Source organism: Rhinoraja longicauda, chromosome 24 (genome assembly GCF_053455715.1).
Source record: "Rhinoraja longicauda isolate Sanriku21f chromosome 24, sRhiLon1.1, whole genome shotgun sequence".
Classification (NCBI taxonomy): Eukaryota; Metazoa; Chordata; class Chondrichthyes; order Rajiformes; family Arhynchobatidae; genus Rhinoraja; species Rhinoraja longicauda.
Window position 1 is genome coordinate 2,695,233 of NC_135976.1, and position 24,208 is coordinate 2,719,440.

At 45.3% G+C, this 24,208-nt stretch overlaps 1 protein-coding gene across 1 annotated transcript in view; it reads left to right on the forward strand.

Moving 5' to 3' along the window:
• The window catches only part of srgap2 (SLIT-ROBO Rho GTPase activating protein 2), a 240,868-nt gene extending 218,545 nt beyond the window's left edge, over positions 1-22,323 (forward strand). The window contains exons 19-22 of the mRNA XM_078420528.1: positions 8,972-9,152; positions 12,978-13,112; positions 13,770-14,100; positions 16,957-22,323. Of these exons, the coding sequence (XP_078276654.1) occupies positions 8,972-9,152; positions 12,978-13,112; positions 13,770-14,100; positions 16,957-17,340 (1,031 nt within the window). The 3' untranslated portion in view covers positions 17,341-22,323. The remainder of the gene's footprint in view (positions 1-8,971; positions 9,153-12,977; positions 13,113-13,769; positions 14,101-16,956) is intronic.
• Positions 22,324-24,208: the final 1,885 nt, after the last annotated feature.

Here is a 24,208-nt window from a genome sequence, read left to right on the forward strand (position 1 = left end):
ACAACTTGGTTGTATTCCTCTCCTGCTGCAGACTGCGAATTAACTACAGTGATCAACCCTGTTCCTTTCCATTTGATTCCTCATTATCTTATGTGCCATTTAGTAGGAAGGGTTTTTGTTACGAGCTAACCAGTCAGCAAAAAGAGAATTGAGCCAGTCACAGTGTACACATACATAATAAGGGAATAACATAAGAAAATAACTGCAGATGCTGGTACAAATTGAAGGTGTTTATTCACAGAATGCTGGAGTAACTCAGCAGGTCAGGCAGCATCTCGGGAGAGAAGGAATGGGTGATGTTTCGGGTCGAGACCCTTCTTCAGACTGATTATAAAGGAATAACGATCAGTGCTAGATAAAGCCAGTAAAGTCCGATCAAAGATAGTCCGAGGGTCTCTAATGAGGTAGATAGTAGTTCCGAACTGCTCTCTGGTTGTGGCCAATCTCTGAGGTACTTGCCACAGGGCTCCACTCTTCCACCACCGCCACCCTCTGCTTCCTTCCATGAAGCCAATCTGTATCCAGTTCGCTTGCTCTTCCTGGATCCCATGCAGTGTAGCTTACCATGTGGAACCTTATCAAAGGCCTTGATGAAGTCCATAGAGACAACGTCTATGGCCTTGTCCTTGTCAACCTTTTTAGTTATATGTTCAAAAATTCAATTCAAATTTGTAAGGTGTTGTCTATTCAAATGCATGTATTTTCTTGTTACTGGAAACCATTCTGAGGGATAAGATATATCTGCATTTGTATACACAGGGGCTGACTAAGGACAATCAGCATGCTTTTATATGTGGGAGATTGCGTCTTACGAATTTGAATGAGTTTTTTGAAGAACCTCCAAATGTAGGTTAATTGGTTGGGTAAATGTAAAGATTGTCCCTAGTGGGTGTAGGATAGTGTTAATGTACGGGGATCGCTGGGCGGCACGGACTTGGAGGGCCAAAAAGGCCTGTTTCCGGCTGTATATATATGATATGATATGATATGATATGATATGATGTTAGTCTCACTGGTCTATAGTTCACTGCTTTTTCTTGCAGCCCTTCTTAAATAGAAACACATTAGCCACCCTCCAGTCATCTGGCACCTCACTCGTGTCTAATGATGATTCATATACCTCAACTAGAGCTCCTGCAATTCCCTCTCTAGCTTCCCCATAACTGCCTCAGATATAGCTGATCATGCCCAAGAGATCTATCTACCTGCATGCACCCTAGGATGGCCATTACTCCTCGACTGTAATACAGATGTCCTCAAGAAATCTTACATTGTAAGTAGACACAAAATGCTGGAGTAACTCAGCAGGTCAGGCAGCATCTCTGGAGAGAAGGAGTGGGTGATGTTTCGGGTCGAGACCCTTCTCCATTGTAAATTCCAAGTTCAATTGCCATCATGTATCATGGTATAAACAGAGGAAGAATATTCATTGAGATTTCTGAATTCTCTCCCCATTTAGAAAATAGTCTAAGTCCTGCTACCAAAATGCATGCCTCCACACATTGCCACACTGTATTCCACCTGTCACCTCTTTGCCCACCATCCCACCTGTCCATGTCCTCCTGCAGAGTCCCTGCTTTCTCTACACTACCTGCCCCTACATGTATCTTCGTTTCATTTGCAAACATGGCCACAAAGTCTTCAATCCCCTCATCCGAATCATTGATATACAACATGAAGAGTAACGGCCCCATCACAGATGGAACTACGCTAGTCACTGGCAGCCAACCCGAAAAAGCTCCCTTTATTGCCACTCTTTGCCTTCTGCCATTCAGCCAACCTGCCATCCATGCTAATATGCTAGTATCATATTGTGGTCGCTACCTCTTAATGGTTCCTTTACCTTAAGCTCACTAATCAAATCCGGTTCATTACACACCAAATCCAGAATTGCCTTTTGTTGATAGGCTCCACTACAAGCTGCTCAAAGAAACCATCTTGTAGGCACTCTACAAATTCCCTCTCTTGGGGTCCAGTACCAATCTGATTTTCTCAATCTACCTGCATATTGAAATCCCCCATATCCATCGTAGCATTGCCTTTCCTACATGCTGATTGCATCTCCTGATGTCATTTGTACCCCATATCCAGGCTACTGATCGGGGGCCTGTAAGTAACTCCCATCAGGGTCTTTTTACCCTTGCAGTTTCTTAGCTCTACCCACAAGGATTCTACATCTTCTGATCCTGTCACCTCTTGATCAGGACTGAATTTCAATCCTTACCAGCAGAGCTACCCCACCCCCTCTGCCCATCTGTCTGTCTTTTTAAGAGGACGTGTAACCTTGGATATTCAGCTCCCAGCTTCAATCCTCTTGCAACCACGTTTCTGTAATGCCCACAACATTATACCTACCAATGTCTAACTGTGCTACAAGCTCATCCACCTTGTTCCTTAGTACCACATGCATTCAAATATAATAACTTTAGTTTGGTGTTCACATTGGTCCCAATTTTACCTGATCTTACTCTCTTATCCCCTCTTAATCTTTCTGTCCTGTTACTTCTGGAGATTCCTGTAACGTCTCCTGCACTCGCCTTCCCTTTAACTCCACCCTTACACTTCCAATTTGTTGACCTCACCCCCACACTAGTTAGTTTAAAGCCCTATCTCCGGCCCTGATGATGCAATTTGCCAGGACCCTGGTCCCAGCCGGGTGCAAGTGGAGTCCATCCTGTGGGAGCACCTCCCTCCTTCCCCAAACCTCTTGCCAATGACCCACAAATTCAAATCCAATCATTGAAACCCGAGGAGCAACTATTTTACACAAAAGGTTGGTAGGTGTATGGAATGAACTGCCACGTGAGGTAGTTGAGGCAGGTACTTTCACAATGTTTAAACAACAGTTGGGCAGGTACATGGATAGGACAGGTTTGGAGGGATATGGGCCAAATGCAGGCAGGTGGGACTGGTGTAGATGGGGCATGTTGGTCGTTGTGGGCAAGTTGGGTCAAAGGGCCTGTATTAAAGCTGTATGACTCTATAACTAAGCACCATAGCATTCTCAATATTGGGAAAGTTAATATCTCCTACTACAAAAACCCTATTTGTTCCTCTAATTCCCGTTGATTACTTGAGGGCCTATAGCAGGCTCCCAAAGAGATAATCATCCCCTTTTTATTCCTTTGCTCCACCCATATAGTCTCACTGGATGAACCATCAGTAATGACATCTTACACTACTGCAGTAACATTTAGCTTAATGAATGAACCTCCCCTCTATGTTACCTGCCCTTGCCTCATCTGCAGCCCCTGTGCCCTGCAACCTTAAGCTGACACTGCCTTCTGCAGTTTTCTGTAACTTCTAAAATGTCGCAGTCACACTTAGCTTGCCAGGCCCACTGTTCATCTGCCTTGACCATCAGGCCTCTCACATTAAAATAAATGCTACCTAAACCAACAGACTTGCATTCGTTCCTTGCTGCTCTCCTACCCATCTGGCTCCTGAACTTGCTTCTATCACTTTCCACACTGACTTCCAGCCTCTCACCTGCCTTACTCCTGCAATGCATCCCATCCGCCAACCAACTTACTATCAGTCCCCTTGAGTAGCGCTCGCAAGACTACCCGGCAGGATATTGGTTCCCCTCCAGGCCAGGTGGAACTTGTCCCTCTTTACAGGTCACCTCTGCCCCAGAAGAAAGTCTCAATGGTCTGAAAATCTGAATCCCTGCCCTCTGCACCAATTTCTCATCTTGGCAAGGCCAGCAGCATAATCACACCCTGGCCTCGCCCACTTCCTCCCTCTCCCATTGGGAAAAGGTATAGAAGTGTGAAAACGCACACCTCCAGATTCAGGGACAATTTCTTCCCAGCTGATCATCCTACCACAACCAGAGAGCAGTGTTGAACTACTATCTACCTCATTGGTGACCCTCGGACTATCTTTGATCGGACTTTACTGGCTCTACCTTGCACTAAACGCTATTACCTTATCATGTATCTATATGCTGTAAATGGCTCGATTGTAATCGTGTATTGTCTTTCCGCTGACTGGTTAGCACGCAACAAAGGCTTTTTACTGTACCTCAGTACATGTGACAATAAACTGAACTGAACAAAGTCACCTGCCTTGCCTTCCTGTCCTTACAGGAAGATAGGAGGGTTCTAATCCTGTCTAAGGCTTGGCTCCAGGAGCTACCTGGAGATGACATCCCTCGATGTCCTGTTTATAATCTTTATAATTTGTATAAATCCTTGTACTCACTCTGGAGTACCTCATTCCTCTTCCTACCTCTGCCGTTCCTGCCAATGTGCACAACAACAGCAGGCTGAAGTTATCACAAAATGCTGGAGTAACTCAGCGGGTCAGGCAGCATCTCTGGAGAGAAGGAATGGGTGACGTTTCGGGTCGAAACGTCACCCATTCCTTCTCTCCAGAGATGCTGCCTGACCAGCTGAGTTTCTCCAGCATTTTGTGATACCTTCGATTTGTACCAGCATCTGCAGTTATTGTACCACACAACGGCAGGCTGCCTATCCTCGCCCTTGAGAAAGTTCTGCAACTAAAGGTAGATTCCCCAGGGACAATCGGGTGTGCAAAAATATTGTTCACAAGTTCACAAGTTACAGGACCAGAATTAGGCCATTCGGCCCATCGAGTCTACTCTGCCATTCAATCATGGCTGATCTCTGCCTCCTAATCCCATTTTCCTGCCTTCTCCCCATTACCCTTGACACCCGTTCTAATCAAGAACTTGTCCATCTCTGCCTTAAAAATATCCACTGACTTAGCCTCCACAGCCCTCTGTGGCAATGAGTTCCACAGATTAACTACCCTCAGACTAAAGAAGTTCCTCCTCACCTCCTTTCCAAAAGAGCGTCCTTTCATTCTGAGGCTGTGACCTCTGGTCCTAGACTCTCCCACCAGTGGAAACATCCTCTCCACATCCACTCTATATGCTTTTCATTGTCCTCAAAATAGGAAGGAAAAATGTTCCCAATGCAGGAAAAATGTTCCCAATGTTGGGGGAATCCAGAACCAGGGGTCACAGTCCTAGAATAAAGGGGAGGCCATTTAAAACTGAGATGAGAAGGAACTTTTTCACCCAGAGAGTTATGACGTTGTGGAATTCTCTGCCACAGCGGGCAATGGAGGCCAAATCACTGGATGAATTTAAGAGAGAGTTAGATAGAGTCTAGGGGCTAGTGGAATCAAGGGATATGGGGAGAAAGTTACTGATTGTGGATGATCAGCCATGATCACACTGAATGGCAGTGCTGGCTCAAAGGCCGAATGGCCTCCTCCTGCACCTATTTTCTATGTTTCTATATTTGGATTGGCTGGGCTCGGATAAACTTCAGATCAGGTTTTAATTTTATACAAGGCAAAACCACTATTTAGTCACAGTGCACATATTGATACATATTAAGAGAGTTAGATAGAGCTCTAGGGGCTAGTGGAATCAAGGGATATGGGGAGAAGGCAGGCACAGGTTACTGATTGTGGATGACCAGCCATGATCACAATGAATGGCGGTGCTGGCTCGAAGGGCCGAATAGCCTCCTCCTGCACCTGTTTTCCATGTTTCTATGATACATCTGCCCCATACACTATCACTGCAAATGAAACGTGCCTGCTCTTCTTGGCAGAGGAAGGGATGAGAAAGAGGGGAGAGATTGGCAGGAAAACAATCCTATCAAGGAAAGGAATGGGTGCTCATCCAGGAATCTCCCACTTTATTAGTAGCTTGCCATAATTCTTATTTTGACACAGATGTAACTTTGCCCAACTGATGTAATTTCTGCACTGACTTTAATCTGAATGAATGAGGTCAGACAGAAAGAATGTGTGGAGCACACAGGTCACCAGAGAGCTGATATATACTGTAATGTAGACCTTTGTGTTTAAATGAATATTGGCTACAGGAATGCAATGAGCTGGACTCTTGAACTTGGCAAACTACTGCTGAATGACAGCCCACACAATAAAACAAAGACACCAGTTTTCTGTTGTGACGAATGCATTCAGCTGCCTATCCCTCCCTCCCCAGCGTGTCCCCCACACTCCCACATACTCCCAAGGGAACATGCTGTGTCTACTCATCAATTATTCCAGAGACCAGATCCACCAAAGACTGTTTCACATATCTCCATTTAGAAACATAGAAAATAGGTGCAGGAGGAGGCCATTTGGCCCTTCGAGCCAGCACCGCCATTCAACATGATCATGGCTGATCATCCACAATCAGTACCCCGTTCCTGCTTTCTCCCCTTCTCCCTTGATTCCGTTAGCCCTATGACCTATATCTAAATCTGTATCTAAATCTATTATCAAAGGAGCACCCTAAAAATATATAGTTCATAAGGCCATGTGATGGGAGCAGAATTAGGCCATTCAGCCCATCAGGTCTACTCTGACATTCAAGCACGGCTGATCTATCTCTCCCTCCGAACCCCATTCTCCTGCCTTCTCCCCATAACCCCTGACACCTGTTCATATCAAGAATCTATCTATCTCTGCCTTTAAAATATCCATTGACTTGGCCTCCACAACCTCCTGTGGCAAAGAATTCCACAGATTCACCCCCCTCCCGTTCTCCCAAAATGAACATCACTGGCAGGATTGATATTTTCTCTCTTGAGGTGATGGTAAAAGGTTTTCTTAAATTCTAACAGTCCCCAGTACTAATGTGAGAAGTTTCAGGATTCCAGCCCAACAATAGTTCGGAGTGGTTCATATTTATAGGCCAGGCACGGTGGCGCAGCGGTAGAGCTGCTGCCTTACAGTGCTAAAGACCCGGGTTTGATCCTGACTATGGATGCTGTCTGTACGGAGTTTGCACGTTTGTGCGTGGGTTTTCTCCACCATCTTCAGTTTCCTCCCAGACTCCAAAGACGTACAGGTTTGTACTTTAATTGGCTTGGTATAAATGTAAATTGTCCCTAATGTGTGTAGGATAGTGTTAATGTGTGGGGATCGCTGGTCAGCGCAAACTTGGTGGGCCGAAGGGCCTGTTTCCATGCTGTGTCTCTGAACTAAACTGAGTAAGTTGGTAAATATAATGATGTCAAGTCATCATTATTCTCAAACAAAGAGGTTATAAGGGAAGGAGGTCATAGAGACATACGGCACGGAAACAGGCCTTCAGGCCCAACTTGCCCATGACGACCAAGATGCCCCATCCACACTAGTCCCATCCCATCAGTCCGAAGAAGGGTCTCGACCCAAAACGTCACCATTCCTTCTCTCCAGAGATGCTGCCTGTCCCGCTGAGTTACTCCAGCATTTTGTGCCTATCTTCCATCTACCCACATTTGGCCCATATCCCTCTAAACCCTGCCCATACATGTAACTACCCAAATGTCTTCTAAATGTTGTTACAGTACCTGCCTCAACCAGCTACTCTGGCAGATCATTCCATGTACCCACCACCCTCTGTATGAAAACGTTCCCACTCAGTTTCCAATTAGATCTTTCCCCTCTCACCTTAAACCTATGTCCTCTGGTTCTTGATTCCCCAACTCTGAATAGACTCTAGGCATCCACCCTATCTTTCCCTCATGGTCTTATACACCTCTATAAGATCACCTTTTTTTCTCCTGTGCTCCAAGGAATAAAGTCCTAGCCCGCCCAAACTCTCACAATAGTTCAGACCCTCAAGTCCTATCTACATGTGATGCCACTTTAAAGGAACAATGTTACCTGCATTCCTAGATCCCTCAGCTCTAAAACACACCCCAAGGCTCTACCATTCACTATGAATGTCCTGCCCTGGTTTGACTTCCCAAAATGTGACACCTTGCACTTATCTGCATTAAATTATCTGCATTAAACTCTATTAACCATTCCTCAGCCCACTTGCCGAACTTATCAAGATCGTACAGTAATTTTTGATAACCATCTTCACTATCTACGATACCACCCACTTTAGTATCATCTGCAAACTTACTAAACATGCCTCAACAAATTCTCATCCAAATCATTGATATAAACCACAAATACCACAAACAGCACCAGTTGGGCGAGCTGTCCCTGGATCCCATGTAATTTGACCTTCCAGAACAGCCTCCCAGGTGGAACCTCTTCAAATCCTAGGTATTCTCTAGGTTTCTGTCATATTTGATTGCCCGCATCCATATGAGCAGTTTTCAAAGACACTCGCCCAATGGATGACACCAGATAAATTCACCGCCTAATATGTAAACTGACAAAAAAAGCTTCAGGTAACTGATGATCTCGGGTTTAAAGGTCAGCTCAGCAAGTGAAAAAATGTCAGAATCACTTCACTTAATTGCTGTCCATTCAAGTTGAATCCATGTGAGAGATCACTTCTGCTTCCATGGCCCATCAGCCTGATATTTAGAGATACAGTGTGGAAACAGGCCCTTCGGCCCACCAAATCCACACCGACCAGCGATCCCCGCACACTAACACTATCCTACACACACTAGAGACAATTTATATTTATACCAAGCCCATTAGCCTACAAACCTGTAGGAAATAAAACTGCAGATGCCGTTTTAAATCGAAGGTAGACACAAAATACTGGAGTAACTCAGCGGGTCAGGCAGCATCTCAGGAGAGATGGAATGGGTGACGTTTTTGGGTTGAGAAGTCTGAAGACGGGTCTCGACCCGAAATATCACCCATTCCTTCTCTCCTGAGATGCTGCCTGACCCGCTGAGTTACTCCAGCATTTTGAGCCTACAAACCTGTATGTCTGTGGAGTGTGGGAGGAAACCAGAGTGCCTGGAGAAAACCCGCGCAGGTAACGGAGGGAACAGAAACTGCATACAGACAGCACCCGTAGTCGGGATTGAAGCCGGGTGTCTGGCGCGATAAGGCAGTAGCTCTACCGCTACGCCACCATGTTGGCAGTATTCAGGTGGCACGCATATTGGAAGTATCACGATATGGTAACGTACGAAAAAGAGAAGAGAATGGTAGGGGAACCTGTGGGAGGGACAAGTGTGACGATGTAAATGGCTAATTTACCTCAATAATGATGTTGGCTCTGTTCCTTTTGCAGAAGGTGAGCCGATAGAAGCCATTGCAAAGTTCGACTACACTGGCCGCACGGCCCGGGAGCTCTCCTTTAAGAAGGGCGCAAGTCTGCTGCTGTACCACAGAGCGTCGGAGGACTGGTGGGAAGGCCGACATAATGGAATAGATGGGCTCGTCCCACATCAGTACATCGTGGTCCAAGACACGTAGGTTTCCATCAGCGTCATAACTCATCTATATACTAAAACTCTCGTTTGTTTGTTTGTTTGTTCCTGAACTACAGCCAAAACGGTACACGATAGCGCGACAATTTTAGGCCCACCTTACTCACCGTCGTCCCTTTGGTGCTAATGGAAGAAGTCTCATTGAAATCGGTGTTATATTTTAAAAGTTATTCACATTTTAAAGTTTAAATCTATCTCCTAGGGAGTGAGGGAGGGAGGGGGGGAGGAGGGAGGATAAGGGGGGTTGAGGGGGATGGAGTGGGGGGAGGGGAGTAGAGGGAGGGGGAGGAGGGAGGGAGGGGGGAGGGGAGAGTGGGGGGAGGAGAGGGTGCTGCACCAATGCAGGAGAGGTTTGGGCCCAACGGGTCCACTTCATCTAGTTTGCTACAGAAAATCTGAAGGCCACATCGCATCATAGTTGTGTGCTAAAACAATCCACAGATGCCACTCCCGCCATGCATTCTCACCATAGACTTGCACGTATCTCGGCACTAAATTTGAGTTTGTTTCCCTCAAAAGATGTAGTTGTTTCCATCTCCAACACTACTCCGTGTAATGAAGTTTCTCTCAATCTCTCCACTGTGAAAAAATTATCACGAAATTCCGTCAATGAAATAATTGTTCCTTATTTACCATGTCAAAGGTTTTATTGCTGTTTAAAAGTAAAACATTAGAAACATTAAAAAGAATGCACGGTGGCGCAGCGGTAGAGTTGCTGCCTTACTGCAAATGTAGCGCTGGAGACCTGGGTTCAATCCTGACTACGGGAGCTGTCTGTACGGAGTTTGTACGTTCTCCCCATGACCTGCGTGGGTTTTCTCCGAGATCTTCAGTTTCCTCCCACACTCCAAAGACATACAGGTTTGTAGGTTAATTGGCTTGATGTATGTGTAAATTGTCCCCAGTGTGTGTCGGATAGTGTTAATGTGCGGGGATCACTGGTCGGCGCGGTCTCGGTAGGGGCGAAGGGCCTGTTTCCGTACTATATCTCTAAATTAAACTAAAAATCAGTTCTCTCTGCATTTCTGGATATCAACCCAATGTAGGAATCTTTCTTCATAACCTCTGCAAAATCCAAATAGGTTTTATAGTTATATTAAGGGAAAAGGGGTAACTAGAGAGAGAATAGGACCCCTCAGAACCAAAAATGGCCACCTTCATGTGGAGCTGCAAGAGATGGTCAAGGAGGAAGGACATTCGGGACAGTTAGTGGAGGTGTTTTGAGGACCGTATGCATTATAATCAAAGAGGTTCCGGACGTCTGAAAATGTAGGAAGCTAGATAAATCTCCCATGCCTGATCAAATATACTCTGAGATAGAGCCTGAAAACACTGTGAAGCAGGAGTAGAAGTAAGATAATCATTTATAAAAACAGCAAGGACCCACAAGTTCAAATTGTAAACTGAGGCAAGGCCAACTTTGAAACTATTAGGTCTCCAATGAGGTAGATGATGAGTCAAGACCACTCTCTAGTTGGTGATAGGATGGTTCAGTTGCCTGATAAAAGCTGGGAAGAAACTGTCCCTGAATCTGGAGGTGTGCCTTTTCACACTTCTGTATCTCTTGTCTGGTGGGAGAGGGGAGAAGAGGGAGTGTCCAGGGTGATACTCGTCCTTGATTAAGATCTTGAATGATTGGGCAGGTGGGCAGAGGAATGGTTAATGCAGACAAGTGCAAGGTGTTGCATTTTGGGAAGTCTAACCGGGGCAGGACCTACACAGCAAATGGCAAGGCTCTGGGGGTGTTGTAGAGCAGAGGGATCGAGGAGTACAGGTACATAGTTCCTTGAAAGTGGTGTCACAGGTAGACAAGGTAATCAAGAAGGCTTTCGGCACATTGGCCTTCACCAGCCAGAGTACTGAAGGTGGAAGGTTATGTTACAGTTGTACAAGACATTGCTGAGGCCACATTTAAAGTATTGTGTACATCGTTCTGATATTCAAGATAGACACAAAGTGCTGGAGTAACTCAGTGGGTCAGGCACCAATCTAAAGAAGGGTCCCGACCCGAAACGTCATCCATCCTTTTTCTCCAGAGATACTGCCTGACCCGCTGAGTTACTCTCGCACTTTGTGTCTACCTTTAGAGCATTGTGTTCTGTTTTGATCACCCTATTATAGGAAAGATGTAACTTTCTTACACAAAGGGTGGTAGGTACATGGAACGAGCTGCCAGAGGAGGTAGTTGAGGCAGGTACTATCACAACATTTAAAAACGATTTGGACAGGTACATGGAGAGGGGAGGTTTAGAAGGATATGGGCCAAATGCAGGCAGGTGGGACTAGTGTGGATGGGGCATGTTAGTCGGTGTGGATAAGTTGGGCTGAAGGGCCTGTTTCAGTGCTGTATGATTCTATGACTAAGCTCTTGGCACTGTAGCAATCTCAATCTATATTGGGAAAGTTAAAATCCCCTAACGAGGCGAACAGATTTGTAGATTAATTAGGGGGAACCTAATTGGGAAAGTTGTTTTTCCATTAACCCTATTTGTTAAATAGGGTTAATACATTTGTTAACCCTATTTGTTCTTCAATGTCCTGAGGGACATTACACTACCCTACCTGCCACCTCTACAACACCAATAAAACTAGGATGAATTACCCAGAAATTACCAGGAAAAGACCATACCTTCACCTGCTATTTCCCTTTTCTCAGCCCTATCATCAGAGCCTCTTGAGCCAAAGCCTCGGCACGTCACCTCAACCCAGCACTTCACCTCAACATAGCCTCTCTCCCGACACGGACACTTTGCTAAACCTTTCCTGCCTCTCCTTGGCTGCTGTGTCACTTCCCCAACCAATTTAATGCCTGCTTTTCAAAATGTGCCACCTTAATTTGAAACAGAGCCACTTTTCAAACAAAACAAAGCTTTCGCTCCACTCTCCTGCCGATTTTTCCAAGATGCCTTTTCTCATCTCAAAATGGCTGCTCACCAACTCTCTTCTCAACTTGTTTGCATTTATTCATATAATTTATTCTTCACCATATTTAATTTAATGTATGTTGATGCAGTGGCGTTAATTATGGTTATCTGTTTCTTGCACCCTCTCATAACACATTTTATCCACTCAACATCAATATTCACCTATTTTTCTTTTTTGCCTCCTTTCCCCTTCTCCACGCTAATTCCTGAATCCTCTGTCCAATTCTGTACTGGCACACCTACTCAATCCTACCCACAATGTCTGATGTACTCCTCTTCATGTGTTTTCCATCTCTCTTCATCCCCTTTCACACGACACTCTTGCCTTCTCCACCTCTCTCCGTCCCCCTTCCTGAATCCCTCTTTTGTTCTACCTCCTTCCCCTCTGCTTATTACAGCGCAGCGGTAGAGTTGCTGCCTTACAGCGCCGGAGACCGGGTTCGATCCTGACTACAGGTGTTGCCTGTTCGGAGTTTGTACGTTCTCCCCCTGACCTGCGTGAGTTTTCTCCCGGGTGCTCCAGTTTCCTCCCACACTCCAAAGATGTACAGATTTGTAGGTTAATTGCCTTCGGTAAGAATTGTAAATTGTCCTGGAGTATGTAGGATATGGAGTGATCGCTGGTTGGTGCGGACTCGGTGGGCCAAAGGGCCTGTTTCCAGGCTGTATCTCGAGACTAAACTAATATAAACCTCACTATCTTTTTCCTTTTCTATTCCTCCCCTCCCCTCTCTACCCATCTTCTGCCCACTCTCTCTCCATCTCTTTCATCCTTCCCTCTATCACTTCTCTTCCATTACTTGGCCATCCCTCCCCTCCCTTCCCCTCGCCATCCCTCCCCTTCTCCTGTCTTTATTCTTATTGTGATTTGTTCCATTATTAGTGACGATACGTTCTCTGATCGACTGAGTCCAAAAGGAGACACTGCTCCACCCCCGGATGAGAGACCCCTGTCGAAGACCAGCATCAGTTCACCAACAGGACACGTTGCAGACATTTACTTAGCAAACCTTAACAGGTCAGTGTCACCGTCCTCAACCTACGCTGTGTTCAACATATGCCATGAGGTACCTTGCCTCTGTTCAGTCAGCAATCTCCTCAACAGTCTCACGTGGGACTTTTATACTTGGATGAATGCCTCTTGTGGCTCTGGATATACTGTCAAAGTCAGAGGGAAGGGGTTGCCACAGAGTTGTTGAGGACTGTGTTCAGAAAGGGTGACGTTTGAGTTTAGAGTTGAATTTGCTTTTGGTCTTTGGGAGTGAGTGATCCTTTTTTGCTTGTTTTTTTTCCATTTCTTTTTCCTTTTGATTATTTTACTTTTTTTTGGTCTTTTTGTGTTTTTGTTTTTCTTTTCTTTGTTTTTTTTCTTTTTTTTTTTTCTTTTTCTTTTCTTTGTTTTTTTTCTTTTCTTTTTTTCTTTTTTTCTTTTTTGCTTTCTTTGTTTTTTGTTTTCTTTATATTTTTGTTTTTCTTTTTTTGTTTTTCTTTTCTTTGTTTTTCTTTTGTTTTTTCTTTGCATTTTGCCTTTTTTTTGCTTTTTCTTTTCTTTTTTTTGTTTTTCTTTTCTTTGTTTTTTTTGTTTTTTCTTTGCATTTTGCCTTTTTTTTCTTTTTTCTTTTTTGCGTGTGTGTCTTTGCTCTTTATGAGTGATTCTTTTGCATTGTCGTTGCAGGCAGAAGAAGAAGCAGGAGTCTGGGAGTATCCGGAGGTCCTTCCGAACCGCTGACGGCCATAGCCTCACTGGACACGGGCTGGCTTCCCCACCTGCAGATGGCGTGCCCCAAGGCCCTGCCAGTCCCAAGAGCTCTCCTCAAGTGGCCCAAAGCACTGCCAAGGAAACGCCAGACAAACGACCGGTGGTGACACACAGCAGCCTGAACTCGATTACCCGCCGGCCCTCGGCAAACAGAGCCGACAGCCCGCAGATCCGCAAAGTGGTCGTTGCGGGAAGGTCCAAAAGCTTCAGCAACCATAGGCCACTGGACCCGGAATCCATTGCCCAGGTACATTGCTCTCCCATGACAATCTTTCAAGTGGCTGCAGACACAAAATGCTGGAGTCACCCAGCGGGACAGACAGCATCTCTGGAGAGAAGGAATGGGTGACATTTCGGGTCGAGACCCTTCTTCGGACTGAGAGTCAAGCAGAGTCTTGACTCGAAATGTCATCTATTCCTTTTCTCTAGGATGGATCATTGTTGACCGAGGGGAAGGTGAGAACAAGGCATACAAACAGTAACATTAATCAGGAGGACAGTGAAACTAGTTGGACAACTAGGGTGGGGGAGGGACGGAGAGGGAGAGGGAAGGCAAGGGTTACGTGGCTATGAGGGAGGTGGATCAGTGCTGCCCCTTGGTCATGTATCTTGTGGATTGGCTACCTTAACTCAGGAGTGCCCAAGGGAGGAGGTATTCAGGGAACGTCTGCACATATTGAATGAGCTTTGCCCACAAAAATCTACTGCATTTAGTATTAAAAGCTCAGATTGAGCTGCAACTGCAGCCTTTTAGGGGCAGAGTTTCAGACATGCACTGGCATAAATGAGCAATAAATAGCAAGTCCAACTATTTTCCACGTGTTCATATTGACTCTCCATTAAGGTCCCCTCTTCTCTACCTGAGTTTTTTTCTTCTCCTTCCCCTTTTTAATCCGCCCTCCCTCTCTTAAATAATCCTCCCAGCCCACTCCTCTTCTTCCCTCGCCCACTACCTCTCCAAGGTTTTGTAGCTGCCTGTTCCTCATTGTACAAGACAGAGGTTTGCTCTGAAATCATCATTATTGATGTGTCTTCAGAGAAGGAATATAATCCTGAGGCTAGCATTACTCTCTGGGCCTTCTGAGTAACCGCCAAGTGATTTACGATGATGGCGGGGGGTGGGGGGGGTGGTTGATGTTGGTCTGGGAGCAGTCACATGAGGATTGTTACACGGCAATTGTCAGCTTTCAAGTGAAGTCAAACAGATCTTTGTGCAGTGTCTGAACAGAACAGGACAGGGTTGGAATTGGGTTTCAGGGAAAACTCAGATTCAAAGAAACGCTAGTAGTTCTCATCAAATCTGTTGATGAGGCATTTCTCTGTCTTCTGTATTAACAAACCACGGAAGCAGGAATCCACCTAAAGCACCTGGAGTTGAACTGAACTCGCTGAGCTTCAGAAATCCTTCTTGTGTTGCCGAAGGCTCCCTTGATCATTGTAATATAATCCATCGTTCCTTCAAAACACAGTCAACCCTTTTAAAATAAAATTACAATAGTTGTTTTGTTTATTTTTATGGTTTAACAAAGAATTTCTTACTCTGGAGGGTTTAACATCGAGTCACAAGATCCTTGGCAGCGCTGTATGTAATTGGTAGATGCAAGTACTGGATATATCAACGCACAACAAGATGACTCTAGTTCTTAGGAGGATAACATATAATATAAACATTGCATTCGCACTGCATCTTTTACATCCTCAAAACATCTTGAAGTGATTTATTCTCATTGCACTTGTACCTAGGTGACATATGTGTTATAGTGTAGGAAGGAACTGCAGAAGCTGGTTCCAACTGAAGATAGACACAAGACCCTTCTTCAGACACAAGAAGACTTCAGACCGTCTGAAGAAGAGTCTCGATCCGAAACATCACCATTTCCTTCTCTCCAGAGATGCTGCCTGTCCCGCTGAGTTACCCCAGCATTCTGTGTCTGTCACATATGTGTTAATTGATCCAGTAATAATTCGTAAATGATAGATTAATCTATTTTGCAGTGTTAGCTTTGATTTAAATGTGGATTGTCTTCTGTCCACCTGGTCAGATGGGCAGGGCCGGTGGTTAAATGAATGGGTGGTTGCAGCATTTAAGACATTCTCAGAACATTTATGACATATTTAGAACACATAAAATTGCCACAGCATAGAAGGCTACATATTAAGTGCTGGTAAACATTAGTGAAGCTGCGTAATTGATGGTCAGCATGGTTGGCACGGATTCAGTGGGCCGAAGGGCCTGTTTCCGCGCTGTATCTCTAAACTAAACTAAACATTGTTGAACAAAAGTGCCTGTTAAGCACCATGTGACCTGAAGAGCATTGGAATTGACGGTACAGTGCAATGGGAATGGGCGATGTTTCGGGTCGAGACCTTTCTTCAGACGGTACAGTGCTCATTCAATACGAGCCTTCAACTGGACTTGTATAATGCTTTTGGTCTGAGCTAAGAGGGCAATCAATTGAGCTGGTGGTTTTCCTAGGATCTTTATTGATATTTAAGCTATTAATGATGTGATGATGAAACAGGAGCACAGTTTATAATAAACACCAATGAAAAGCAAAGCCGGGTTCAAACATGGTGAGGGTGGAGGGAAAATATCAAGTGTTGTTTGAAAGGCCTGGATAGTGGATGTGGAGAGGATGTTTCCACTAGTGGGACCAGAGGTCACAGCCTCAGAATAAAAGGACGTTCCTTTAGGAAGGAGATGAGAAGGAATTTCTTAAGTGAATCTGAAATTCATTACCACAGAAGGCTGTGGAGGCCGCCAATGGATATTTTTAAGGCAGAGATAGATAAATTCTTGATTCGTACAGGTGTCAGGGGTTATTGGGAGAAGGCAGGAGAATGGGGTTAGGAGAGAAAGATAGATCAGCCATGCTTGAATGTCGGAGTAGGCGTAATGGGCCAAGTGGCCTAATTCTGCTCCTATCACTTATGAACTTATGAAATGCAGGTTGTAGAACGTGGGATACTGGAATGCTTGACTGGGAGTTTCATTGCTGTCTTCGGATCCTTGCACCTTTAAGTTCTTTGTTTTTACAACTTGACTGTCTCGCCTTTTTAAATTTGGTTTATCTTAATACTTCCAATTGGTTTCGTTCTTTAGGATATTGAGGCAACGATGAACTCAGCCCTGAATGAGTTGCGTGAATTGGAGCGTCAGAGCACAGTGAAGCATGCCCCGGATGTGGTCCTAGATACCCTGGAACCCATGAAGGCATCTCCATCCATGGGTCCCACATCCGAACCTTCCAGCCCACTGCATTCCCGGATTTTGAAGGACTCTGAATCCTCTCTCGAGCGCAGTGCCAGCTCATCGGGGGACATGCTATGCACCTTCAGGCCTGTGAAGTCCGTGAAAATAGCGGCCCAGGTGAAGCCTCCTGCACTGAGGCCTAAACCATTGGTTTTTCCAAAGACCAATCCAACTAGCCCCAGCCTTGGATCGCCAACCACACAGCAAGCCACCGACAAGTCGTGCACTGTGTGAGTGAGACCCTCTTCATAGGCTCGGCAAAAACAAGTGAGTGCCATATGAATATTTGTAAGAGAAGAGAAGGAACGACAATGACGCATTCCACCATGGTTCAGCCCAAGGGACAGTCTTGCTTTGAAGCAGAGTTTCGTCCAGTCTGCACGCGAATGATTATCGTCTTATCTCTTGATTAACTTTATATCTTCCTTTAAAATCACATCAAACCAGCAAAGTCCAGTCTGCGTCAGTCTGCCTTTTCGGTCTTTGCGACATAACTGGAAATTAATATAATGGACACAATAATGCATATAATTCAGCCCTTGCAAGCCAAATAGATTTATGCATTGACGTATTCTCCATCTGTCTTCCCACTTTCTCTCAAAAATACTTTGCTTCCTACACCTCCTCTGGCTTTCCCAGCAGATTTAATGGATGTTCCGTGTCATCCGCATTTGGTGATTGAAGGAGAAACAGCAATCAGATCGTTTGTTGCCTTGAAAACAGTGAACGTAATTTCTCGTTGAATCGCTGTGAGAGTTAAGGCAACTCGGGTATTTTGTTGCGGCCTTTGGTTTGCCTCGGAAATTTACCACCAAATAAAGGACGAATGGAACGACCAGTGGGCTTTGCCAAACCTTCAACAAACCTTTTAGACAAAAAAAGGAAATTATAATCAAGACTTGCTATGTATCATTACTTTTTAAACTTTATTTTTCAAAGCTGAGTGCATTAGTAGTACCAAACAAAGCAGGGCTTGGCCCCTTGTAAGAGCAAGGCCTTGTTAAAGGCTTCCGAACTTAGCGTAAGGAAAACAAAAAACAATTAATTTTTTTAAGAAATTTAATGGACTTTATTGTGAACAATTTATTGTAAATGGTGAAATATATTTTGACAGATTCATTGTATTTGAAAACTGGAAATGTTTTGTAGAGTAGCAATTTTTTTTAAAATAATATTTTAGTGAGGAAACTCCTAGTCAACCTCAGATGCTGTCCTATAAAATTCCACAGCAATCTACAAACTGGCATTTTGTTATTAATCTCTACACATTATTTCTTTCTGATCACAGAAATGTTTAAATTAGTTATGTTTCTCCAGAACTCCTATTTTTTGTCTGTGAAATGCCCCAACCAACGTAAATTATATTTGTACTTGGTGTTTTACTAACCTTTAAAGGAGTAATGTTATTTGATTAGGGTCTGATTGAGAAGCAGCGTTGAACTATTGCATCTACTGTGAGATTCAAGCCCCAGCCTGTTGCCAGATTGAGCCCAGAAGACCAGAAACATCTTCTTTTTGTCAGTGCTGCATTAATTGATCTCAGGAACTGCAACCAATGCCCTGGTGAGGAAAGAGAAGTTTCCTACATAATCGCTAGCCAGCAACACTATTTCCACTTAGGAAAGGTTGCGTTGAAAAACAAAAACTGTAGAACCTGGAAGTCTGCAATCAAAAACGGTGGACAGTTTCACAAAGTGTAGGAGTAGAATTAGGCCATTCGGCCCATCGAATCTACTCCACCATTCAATCATGGCTGATCTCTGCCTCCTAATCCTATTTTCCTGCCTTCTCCCCATATCCCTTGACACCCGTTCTAATCATGAATTTGTCTATCTCTGCCTTGAAAAATATCCACTGACTTGGCTTCCACAGCCCTCTGTGGGAATGAGTTCCACAGATTAACTACCCTCTCACTAAAGAAGTTCTTCCTCATTAGCAGTTCAGGTTTATGGTAGCTCATCATTGAAACATAAACCTGAAACATAAGACTTAGGACAGAATTAGGCCATTCGGCCCATCGTCTCTGCTCTGCCATTCAAGCATGGCTGATCTATTTTTCCCTCTCAACCCTATTCTCCTGCCTTCTCCCTGTAACCTTTGACGCCCTTACTAATCAGAGCGGTATTTTCTGCATGTACTGTAGAACATACATGTCAGATGAGAACAGGATCAAACTAAGCTGTAATGCATAACAATGTGGATGCTCCCTTGTACAACAACAGCAATTTACATTTATACAGCAACTTTCATATAGTACAACATGCCAAGGGATTCACTGGGAAATAATCAAACAAAATCTTTTTTGAGCCACACAAAGTGATATTGCAACAGCTGATCACAGCTTAGTCAAAGATAGCTTTGAAACACCATAAAAGGGAAGAGAGGTGCAAAGATTTAGGAAATAAACTCCAGAGCTCAGTGCCGAGGCAGCTGGAGCTACAGTTGTTAGTGATGGAACAATTAAATGTGGGGTGGGGGAGTGCAGATAGTTACTAATTAAAATATCAGAAGCCCTGTGAAGTTTCATTCCTTGGCACATTAAAGAAACTTGAATAAAGACATTGCTGTTCAGGAAGATCCAAGCGAAAACCAAGTAAGCTAACTGGAGATCGACACAAAATGCTGGAGTAACTCAGCGGGACAGGCAGCATCTCTGGAGAGAAAGAATGGGGGACGTTTCGGGTCGAGACCCTTCTTCGGGCTGCTAACTGAACCTTTGTCGAGGGAAATGGAGAGTCAACATTTTGAGTCGAAACCTTCCTCCCTCTACAGGTGCTGCCTGAGCTGCCGAGCTCCTCCAGCAGGTTGTGTTCTGCTCTAGATTCCAGTATCCGCTGTATGTAGGCTAAAGGATTCCATTGTACCTGGGGCATTGTGACCACCAGTGGCCAGGGTATGATAACCCACTGCATTCTGACTTTCCATTGAAAGGGAAGTGGGAATAGCCAAGTGACCCCCAATCTGCAACTTTGCAGTGTTTGGAACTGACCTCTGCACCTCACCTCCTGACATAAAATGCCTCCGTTGTTTTTGCTTGCAGAATTTAAGTGATGCTAGGATCCGAGTTGGTGATTATTCAGCATATATATGGTATTTCATAAAAGTTAGTCAATCACATTCACTTATGGTTCCCCCTCCCTCCACACACACACGCTATAAAGAATACAATATGGACATTTCCTTTAGAAACAGAGGTGCAGATGTTGGTTTACATCAAAGATAGACACAAAGTGCTGGAGTAACCCAGCGGGTCAGGCAGCATATCTGGAGAAAAAGGATAGGTGATGTTTCGGGCGCAGTCTGAAGAAAGGTCAAGACCCAAAAGGTCACCTATCCTTTTTCTCCAGAGTATCTGAGTTACCCAAGCACTTTGTGTCAATCTTGGGCGTTTTCTTTGCTTGCTGTCTGAATAACCAGATCATCCAGTACCACTTCACTGAGGCTTGTTCAATAGCCAGCCTGCTAAAAATTCAGCCTGAGCCAACAAAAACATTGAGTATTGGAGGCATCCAAAAATATCTCGCATGATTGTAATTGAAATTGTGAGAGAGCTCCATGTGTATTTAAATCCAATCTTAACCAATGGCTTTGTGCCGGGATGAAGTAAAACCGTATTTATGGTTTGAAACAATGAATCCTGCCCGACCTCATATGGGCAGTGTTGGGGAGAAGACTAACTTGGAGAGCAGGAGTGGGATTTCAGGAGCTGAAGGCTGTGATTCCCTTCACCAGGTTCAGCCACGGAAGGAAGGTGGTATAGAAAGTAAGAACAGTCGCAGTGAATATTTTTTTCTTCGTTTTAAACATCTTGCAAAAACCCATTTGTGTTGAGCTCGAGCTTGAAGGGTTGTGGCGGGGAAGGGGAAGCTGTTTAAATCAGCCCTTTAATGTCAGTAGGTTCTGCAGTTACACGCAAAACTGGCCAAACGCGTGCCAAAGGCGGCCTCAACCAGAGATTTGTTCGGTAAGAATTCCAGTCCATTCACTTGGGATGCAGCTCGACACAGGCTGGTCATCTGACGAGTTCTCTGAACGTGCATCCCCAACAGATGCACACATCCCGCCCTTGAACGCAAGCCCTACTTACTAGGCCTACTTACTAGGCCGATGCCCTGATGCACACAGCCTGCCGTGTGGACCCAGGCCCTCCTTACTAGGCCGATGCCCAGATGCACACATCCCACCCTGTGGACCCAAGCCCTCCTTACTAGGCTGATGCCCAGATGCACACATCCCACCCTGTGGACCCAAGCCCTACTTACCTGGCCGATGCCCATGTGCACACATCCCGCCCTGTGGACCCAAGCCCTCCTTACCAGGCCGATGCCCAGATGCACACATCCTGCACCGGGAACCCGAGCCCTACTTACAAGCCCTACTTACTAGGCCAATGCCCAGATGCACACAGCCTGCCGTGTGAACCCAAGCCCTACTTACTAGGTCGATGCCCAGATGCACACATCCCGCCTTGTGGACCCAAGCCCTCCTTACCAGGCCGATGCCCAGATGCACACAGCCTGCCGTGTGAACCCAAGCCCTCCTTACTAGGCCGATGCCCAGATGCACACAGCCTGCCGTGTGAACCCAAGCCCTACTTACTAGGTCGATGCCCAGATGCACACATCCCGCCCTGTGGACCCAAGCCCTCCTTACCAGGCCGATGCCCATGTGCAATTCCCAAGTCAGTACTGTATGGAGCACCGTGTTTGGCCTTCATTGGTTGGGCATCACTCCCAATGCTAATGGTTTGCAGCGGCTTCTGCTAGATAGTTTGCTGTGCAATGGCTTCAAAGTAAAATATAATGTTGTGTGGTGGACGAGTCTGCCGTCTTCATTACCAAAAGTCAGTGCTGTAAAGATGCTGCCTTGAGCAAGGTAACGGATGCTGTCCATCTCAATGCTGAAGGAGTCAGCGATTTGGGGAAGGATGTGGGGAGCAACATGTTACAGGACAATGTTTGCCATCCAGTCTCATCTTCTCCATCAACGTTAATGGTAGAGTCATTCACTGTCATTATTTTAAGCCACTGTGCTTGAGCAGTTAATACCCAAAGGTGTGAATTCAGACCACTGCATAAGTAAGGCTGTAATAATTGTACAGAATATCTGTGTATATGTAACTACACATCTGTGACTGTAAGGTACAACATTTTATGGTATAGTATTGTGCAGAATATTAGATGTTAGTCAATGAACAATAAATCTCATATTAGTCTCCATGCAACCCTTGATCTGGTGCATTATTCTGGGAGTGTGACTTTGCCACAGTGGAATCGCTTATTGGAAGAGCAAGAATCCTTTACACTCAATGGAAGTTTGCAGATCTGAGGGCTGATTTAATTGATCACCTTAGAATAAATCCATTTCACAAAATCGCAACACTTTCCTGCGTAGGAAAGAACAGCAGGCGCTGGTTTACACCGAAGACAGACGCAAAATGCTGGAGTAACTCAGCATAACTCAGTGGGACAGGAGGCGTCTCTGGAGAGAAGGAAAGGGTGACATTTCAGGTTGGGACCCTTCTTCAGACTGAGAGTCAGGGGAGATGGCGACACAGAGATAAGGATGGGTAAGGTGTGAAAACGAGACATCAGAAGAGGCCAAGGAAAATATAGAATAGATCATTGTTAGCTAGGAGAAGGTGACAACAAAGCAAGCAGATAAAATGTAATCAGGGACAGTCAGACTGGTGGGAGAACTGGGAAGGCAGTGGGATGGAGAGAGAGGGAAAGCAAGGGCTACTTGAAGTTGGAGAAGTCAATGTTCAAACCGCTGGGGTGCAACCTGACCAAGCGAAATATGAGGTGCTGTTGCTCCAATTTGTGCTGGGCCTCACTCTGACAATGAGGAGGCCCAGGACAGGAAGGTCAGATTGGGAATGGGAGGGGGAGTTGAAGTGTTTAGCAATCAGCAAATCAGGGAGGATTAGGCGGTCTGAGCGTAGTTGTTCAGCGCGACGATCGCCGAACCTGCACTTGGTCTCATTGATGTACAGGAGTCCACACCTGGAACAGCGAATACAGTAGATGAGGTTGGAGGAGGTGCAAGTGAACCTCTGCCTCACCTGAAAAGACTGTCGGGGTCCTTGGATGGAGTCGAGCGGGTGAGGTATCGGGGCAGGTGTTGCATTTCTTACAGTTGCTGGGGAAGGTACCTGGGGAGGGGGTGGTTTGGGTGGAAAGGGACGAGTTGACCAGGGGGTTGCTGAGGGAACGGTCTCTGTGGAAAGGGGGGGGGAAGATGGGGCTAGTAGTGGGATCCTGTTGGAAGTGACGAAAATGTCGTGCTGTAAGCGACGGCTGATGGGGTGGAAGATGAGGACTCGGGGGATTCTGTCAGTTGTGACTAGGGGGAGGGGGAGCAAGTGCGGAGCTGATGGAATGGGGGAACGTACCATCTCGGATGTCCTGGTGTGGAACATCTCATCTTGGGCACAGACAGAGCAATTGGGTGTAGGGGAGAGTGTCTTTGCAGGAGGCAGGGTGGGAGGACGTGTAGTCTAGATAGCTGTAGGAGTGAGTAGGTTTTGTGTCTATCACAATACTTTCCTCTCGGTGTCCTTTTGCTTCCTCATTGTCCGGTTTCAGAGTAACTCTCAATAATTTCTGTTGATGCCACCAATCTGAAGGGCAATGAAATGGATCACTCACGGAAAGACTCTAAGGTGAACAGATATCGGATTTTTCATTGGTATCACACAATGCTGGAGTAACTCAGCGGGTCAGGCAGCATCTCTGGAGACAAAGAATGGGTGACGTTTCGGGTCGAGACCCTTCTTCAGACTGAAGAAGTAATTTTTCATTACTTTGCAGCCAGCAAAAAAGTTTCTAAATTACAGTCTCCCTAATGTAGAGCAAGGCGAGCCAATTTGCAAATAGCAAGCTTTCACAAATAGACACGATGATCTTTTTAGTGATGTTGGTTAGAGGATAAAATTAGATGGTCACTGAGGATAACTCCATTCCCTGGCATCTTTTACATCTGACTGACAGCACAAAAAGTGTCTGAAGAAGGGTCTCGACCCGAAACGTCACCTATTCCTTTTCTCCAGAAATGCTGTCTGACCCACTGAGTTACTCCAGCTTTGTGTGTCTATCTTCAG